The sequence below is a fragment of the Seriola dumerili genome, unplaced genomic scaffold (genome assembly GCF_002260705.1).
Source record: "Seriola dumerili isolate Sdu_G_001 unplaced genomic scaffold, Sdu_1.0 BDQW01000315.1, whole genome shotgun sequence".
NCBI lineage: Eukaryota > Metazoa > Chordata > Actinopteri > Carangiformes > Carangidae > Seriola > Seriola dumerili.
The window spans coordinates 505860-512891 of record NW_019174570.1 but is presented as its reverse complement, the minus strand read 5'-3'; the positions used below and the strand labels follow the sequence as shown (position 1 = coordinate 512891).

Below are 7032 nucleotides of genomic sequence, written 5' to 3'. Positions count from 1 at the left end.
CGCCGGCGGCACTCCATACCTTCACTGAACAGATCGCCACCAATAACTTACTCACCAATGACATAGTGGTACCACAGATCACCTGTATCACTTGCTTTTCTTCTCATCTTTGCATTAAAGAATTTCCTTGTATGTATTCTCTGCTCGTGGATTTTTATCTGGGGAATGGAGTACCACAGGGTTCAATCATAGGTCCTCTCATTTTCAACATACATGTACTTTGGATCAAATAATTTTCTAAATAAATCAAGTTTCATTTGTTTTACAGACAGTCTGTGATTATATATCATATTAAAATCCTTGCAGTAACATCTGTGTCTAAAACTCAGATCCTTCTACTTGCCTGTACAATTCAGTAAACCAGGTAAAATCAAACTCTCTGAACTGTCTGTCGAACAAACTGCTGACACTCTGTGTCATATTAAGTGTAGACCTTTCCTTTCATCATCATCTGATGTATATTGTACAGTGATTAAATAATGCCGTCTCAGAAGCAAGCATTAGCTCCTTCTTTTGTTTGATGATCTTGAAAAGGTGATCTATCCTTTGAATCATCACAAAGAACCTTTTGTAAATCTAGTCCAATGGTACAAAAGCTGCTCCATGTCAAGCCGAGACTCAAAGCAGGACTCAGATGCAGAGATTTAGAAAACAATAGGCTTTTATTGATACCACCGGAGACCTCAGACAGAGTGACAAACAAAATGGCTATGACAAAGACTAGACACTAACTCTGAATCCTGAGGAACGAAAAACACTCCAGGAAGAGGAAAAAAGCTCTAATCAAAAGAAACAAACCGATTAACACAAAACGCTCCGTACGGAAGAAAAACCTGACTACGTAAAAATAAACCAAAATAATCTACTCACGCTCCTAAGCGGAGGATCCAGAATTATTAATAACTAGGCTAAAGGAAGAAATACAAACAAAAATTCACTCTTAAAGAGGAAAAACAAAAGGGCTATGAACCTAAACTATGGCAAGAATTTACAAACAAAAAACCACTCTCAACGAGGAAAAAAAAAGGGCTATGAAATTTAACTATGGAAAAATTTACAAACAAAAAAAAAATCACTCTTCTCGAGGTACATACGGCTTACTTTGGCGACTACTACGGCTGTGGACACGGACAAAGGCTCGGGTGCAGGTCAAAGACGAAGACACTCTGGCACAAGACAAGGGGAACACAGACTATTTAAACACATGGAGGGAAATAGGGGAACAGGTGGAAACACTTTGGGCAATCAGACTGAGACACAAGAGGAAGGGCAAGTGACCTGAAACGAGAGGAGAATTACTTTTCAAAATAAAACAGGAAATGACAGTACAAAACATACCCAGGACAAGACAACCTCACCACGGTGTGACACTCCAGTCTGTTCACCAGGAGGAAGTGTCACAGAGAAAAGAGAAAATACAGATCTAAGAGGAGACGGAGAGATTCAGGGAGGAGCTGAGCTGTTACTGAACTATAGAAGAGAGAGGAACTTCCATATTCAGCACAGTTCAATACACAAACCATCAACATTACCTTTATTCAACATGCTGTCATTGGACTATTATGGACTGTCTCTACTGTTTGTCTCTACTCTAACAGGTATGTGAGATCATGCAGGAAAATGAATGTAAATTATGTATTGAAACATTTACATCATGTTATAACAGAGTTCTCTGTTTCTTTAGGAGTCAGCTGTAAAGAACTGACTCCAGTCAAGACTGAAGAGTTCAGTTCAGAAGGCAGCACTGTTACTCTGTCCTACAACTACTCCAGAGGAGCAACTAGTGATGATCGTTTCTTCTGGTATCGACAATATCCAGGAAAACAACCAGAGTTCCTCATCTTTCACTTGGGAAATCAAAATGAAACAAAGTCTGGACTGTCAGTTACAGTGAGTGGTGATAAAACCAGAATGGATCTGCAGATCTCCTCTGCTGCAGTGATTGACTCTGCTCTGTACTACTGTGCTGTGAAGCCCACAGTGACAGCAAACCCACAGTCTCTGTACAAAAACACAAGCTGACACACTGACAAGCTGCTGGAAGCCTTTTCTCCACACTGTTGAACTCTACTTTTTACCTCCACTAGAGGGCCACATTATCAAGTAGGCGGTGCACTACTTCCTCACTGTGTTCAACCACTGTGTCAATAATAACTGCTGCTGTGAAGAGAACAACTGTCAGAGTGAATGTTGAACATCAGCTAGTTTCTCCTGTTGATTTAAACCTTGTTGTAGAGATGGAACATTGGCTGTGGATTATTCTTGCTTCTCTTTTCCTTGGTAAGATAGAAAGCACAACATGTTTCCTCTTCAGACACTTTAACATATTACTGAGCTCTACAGTCAGAGCTTTTAATGTTTATTATACAGAAAATCAGAGCACATCATTTCTGCTGACATTTGTTACCTTGTAAAAACACTTTCTATGGTTGAAAGTGACAATGATCAGTGAAAATCACATCTGTTCTACATGTGTGTGTGTCTGACTCTGGATAGGTAACTCTTTAAACCTACTGACTGTTCTCCTTTAATCAATCATCTTTATTGATTCATCTCTTCCTCTGCATGTTCTGTTCTTCCCAGAGTGTAAAGGAGAAGACAGAGTGAACCAGCCAACAGCTGATGTCACTGCTGCTGAAGGACACACAGTTACACTTGACTGTACATTTGAGACAACTGATTCGCTCCCCTATTTATTCTGGTACAAACAAGAAGAAAATGACTTTCCCAAGCATGTATTACGACGTGATACTTATGGAAAAGACAATGCTCCAGACTTCACGGAAGAAAGATTTAATGCTACAATCAAGAACAAGTCAGTTCCTCTGAACATCTCCTCTGCTGCAGTGACTGACTCTGCTGTATACTACTGTGCTCTGAGGCCCACAGTGACAGGAAACACCAAAACTCTGTACAAAAACCTTTGGAGCAAAGACAACACAATACTCCACAACATCCACTAGAGGGAGACACAAACTGTTAAACTTCAATGGTTTCTTATGATCCAGTCTAGATTCTTTGAAGTGATGATAAAAAAGGAAATAAAAAATTCAAGATTAAACAGATTACAGATGATTGACAGAATTAATAACATCATTTAAATCTTTCAGAATCATTAGATCTGGATTCAGTAGATAATCAGCTGCTCAGAAAGTTGATCATAGGCATGATAATAAAGTCTGAATGTACAATCTACAACGTTTTAGCCTGAATGGTGATAATTTAATCTTCACTTCTTCTTCTGATCTGAATATGTTTCACTTTTTCTTTTTTTAATTCAAGATAGCAACAATGTGCAATGATATTGATCATTTACCAGAAGTGAAACGATAGTTGCACCAGATTCAGTGAAATGCTAATTTCCATCTGTAGTCCACCATTTAACAAACAGACGCATCACGAAAAATTTCAGAATACAGAAAATACAGGGACCTGACAAAAGACAAAGATTAGACAGCACAAAATACAATATGTGCACACAATAACAACATTTTCTACATAAAAACCACAATAGAAACAGTAGAAACCATGAGATATTCAGTGTATATTTCAAGGTGCAACATAAGAGGGTCAATAGCTACATTTAACAAAATTAGCATCACTTGTGCCCACAAAGGGAACTGCTAACACATACCCAAGATCAGTGCTGACGTGACTGATTGCTCAAAACACAGTTTTTAACCTCACAGGGAAAACTGAGGTAGTTTTTAATATTTCATAGATCGTGAGGGAGCCTATTCCACTCTTTGATGGCCTTATAAGAGAAGACTGACTGAGAAAAGGCAGACCTTCATTTTAGGACTCTGCAGTCACACAGTCCTGAGGGTGGGGGTGAGAAGGTGTGTGTAGAGCAGCATTATGGATAATCTTGTTTACTAAGGGAATATCTGAGAGCATAACAAGTCTATTAAGGCTCATCATTTTGTATTTTGAGAATAGATCACAATGATGAAACTGTTATGGTTTCTTATCCAAGACTTTTAGGGCTTGATTATAGAGTGATCTTATTGGACCAATTACGGTCAGACTTTCTCTACAGTTTGCAGCAGCGGAGCTTTTGGAGTTTTCAGAAAGTTGTTTCTCTCCAGATTGATTCAGGTGAATTTTCTGCAGGTTCCTCCTTCAATCTGATGAAGAAGATGATGATGCAGCATCATTGTTATTTCTAGAGCTTCCATCAGTCTGAATGGAAAAAGAGCACAGCAAGAGGAGGAGCTACACAACTCAATATGAAAGGCTTCATTTCAGACCTGAGAGCTGCTGAGTTCTCTCTATTGTTCATTCAGTACAAGTGAAAATAATGCTGCTGCTTTTAGTTTGGATCATGATCGTCTCCTTTCATTCTGGTAAGTTCTCAAAACATAAAGCAACATCTGAGAGTTAGTAGATGTTCATGGAAAAACAGGCTCTTTGGATTAAATACCTTTTTTAAAAATCAACTTCAGTCTAAAAATGTTTGAATATTTCATCCATGTTGAAATATCTTTTTGTTTTTTTCAGGATCCTCTGAGGATTTAGTGAAACCATTTAAATATGAAGTGATGGGTTCAGAAGGAGACACTGTGACTCTCTCCTGCAACTATTCAGGCTCTGTAGAAAGACTCTACTGGTATCAACAGAAGTCCAGTTCATCTCCACAGTTTCTCATCGCAGATTATTCAGAGAACACACCAGGACTATCTTTACAACATGACAAGAAAACTAAAGAGTTTCATCTGAACATCTCCTCTGCTGCAGTGACTGACTCTGCTGTGTACTACTATGCTGTGAAGTCCACAGTGACAGGAAACACCAAAACTCTGTACAAAAACCTATGGAGCAAAGACAACACAATACTCCACAACATCCACTAGACTCTAGTGACTCCCTCTAGTGACTAGAGGGAGTCACACACCACCTATTCTCACATTACATGCTGATATTACCCAAATCCAATGTTTTGGCCACTAAGTGACTCAAATCTGATTTTATCAAGCAAGTACTGATTTCCAAATATGATTTTAAACAGTAATAGGTCACTTGCATATGTGGCCCTAGATCTGCTTCATATCTGATCTCTCCTGCTGTCAGAACAGTCCAACTGGAATTCATGTTTTCTTCTTTTACATCTCACCACCACAATCACTGTCCCTGCAGAAAGGTCAAAACCCAACTATAACTTAACTTAATCATAACTTTTCCCAATCAGTACACTAATCAAAACAAACATCAAGGACATATGCACTGATTTTTTAGCAAACTATTTTTAATTTCTATTCAAGTTGGAATGGAAGATAAAGCAAAGTGCACTTTACAGGAGCTCCCTATTCACCCACAAAGTACAACAGAAGCCATAAATCACAACACAACAGCATTATTTTAAACATCATAGACAGTACAACAGCACAATAGTATAATTGAATGTTTTCTTACCTCACAGTTCTCTCAAGTTGCCTTTTGCTTCAAACTCTATCTCAATGGGCTTCTTTAAGGTGAAAATGAGCCGGAATGTTGAAATGTGAATTCCTTGTGTTTCTGGTTGGTGAATCTGATCCAAAAAAATGCAAAATGGACGGAAAATGATCAACTTTCTAGAGTCTTCCTCTTCTCATCACTCTTCAGAAAACATCCAGAATTATTCTTCCTGGCAGCCCTCTTTGTGGTCTCCTCTCCGCTCATAGTTGATGAGCAAATGTAGTTGCAGAGAGATAGTTAATGTCAAAAAGTTCAAATTTGGTGCAGAGTTGTCACCTGCTGCTGAGACACACAGTTACACTTGGCTGTGAATTTGAGACCAGCATTACCCACAGCTCGTGGGAATGCTTATTTGCTCTGGTCATGATATACACAGAAGAAAATGACTTCCAAGTATGTAATTATACGAGTGATATTCGTTAGCTGACGCAAAAGACAAATTGCTCGCAGAGGTTCAACAGGAAGAAAAGATTTGAATGCGTACAATCAAAGAAATCAGTCAGTATCCCTTCTGAAGATCAGAAGCTTCAGGTGTCTGAGCTCTGGCTGTTGTACTACTGTGACTCTGCAGCCCACACTGATCGTTACAGGCTAACCATGCTGAGTGCTGATCAAAAGTTTTTGGTGCAAGCTAATTTAACGCTTTAAGGATGGGCGATGTCGTCCTTCACTAGGTAGGTATACAAGAAGGATGGAACTTATGTCCGCTACAGCTGAATAACAGAGGGGAGGAGGGGGGCTCACTGAGCTTGTTTGTCTTCCCGTCCGTGCTACAAAGTCATTCACCCAGCGGTAGTCTATGTCAAACTGCTACTCTGGGTTCCACGAAAATTAAAATAAAAATAAAAACATTGGATTGTATAAATAGTCATAAAATAAAACTCTCCAATCATTCAACCCCATGGGACCGGAATGTGTAATTGTTATATAAACTACCGTGAGCCGGGTCCGGCCGCGCGAGGCGTACACCATAGGCATCCTTGCACTAAAGGGTAGTTACACATACCACCTATTCTCACATTACATGCTGATATTACCCAAATCCAATTTTTGGCCACTAAGTGACTCAAATCTGATTTTATCAAGCAAGTACTGATTTCCAAATTGATTTTAAACAGTAATAGGTCACTTGCATATGTGGCCCTAGATCTGCTTCATATCTGATCTCTCCTGCTGTCAGAACAGTCCAACTGGAATTCATGTTTTTCTTCTTTTACATCTCACCACCACAATCACTGTCCTGCAGAAAGGTCAAAACCCAACTTAACTTATAACTTAATCATAACTTTTCCCAATCAGTACACAAAATCAAAACAAACATCAAGGACATATGCATTGATTTTTTAGCAAACTATTTTTAATTCTATTCAAGTTGGAATGGAAGATAAAGCAAAGTGCACTTTACAGGAGCTCTCTATTCACCCACAAAGTACAACAGAAGCCATAAATCACAAACAACAGATTATTTTAAACATCATAGACAGTACAACAGCACAATAGTATTCATGAATGTTTTCTTAACCTTCACAGTTCTCTCAAAGTTGCCTTTTGGTCTTCCCCCCCCCCCCCCCCCCCCCC

The 7032-nt window shown here is 39.0% G+C and overlaps 1 gene segment (V, D, J or C); it reads left to right on the top strand.

The window, feature by feature from the left end:
* The first annotated feature begins 1425 nt into the window (after positions 1-1425).
* Positions 1426-2244, top strand: LOC111231762. The segment is given in 2 exon segments: positions 1426-1598; positions 1685-2244. Coding segments are annotated over 2 exon segments (393 nt in total).
* Positions 2245-7032: the final 4788 nt, after the last annotated feature.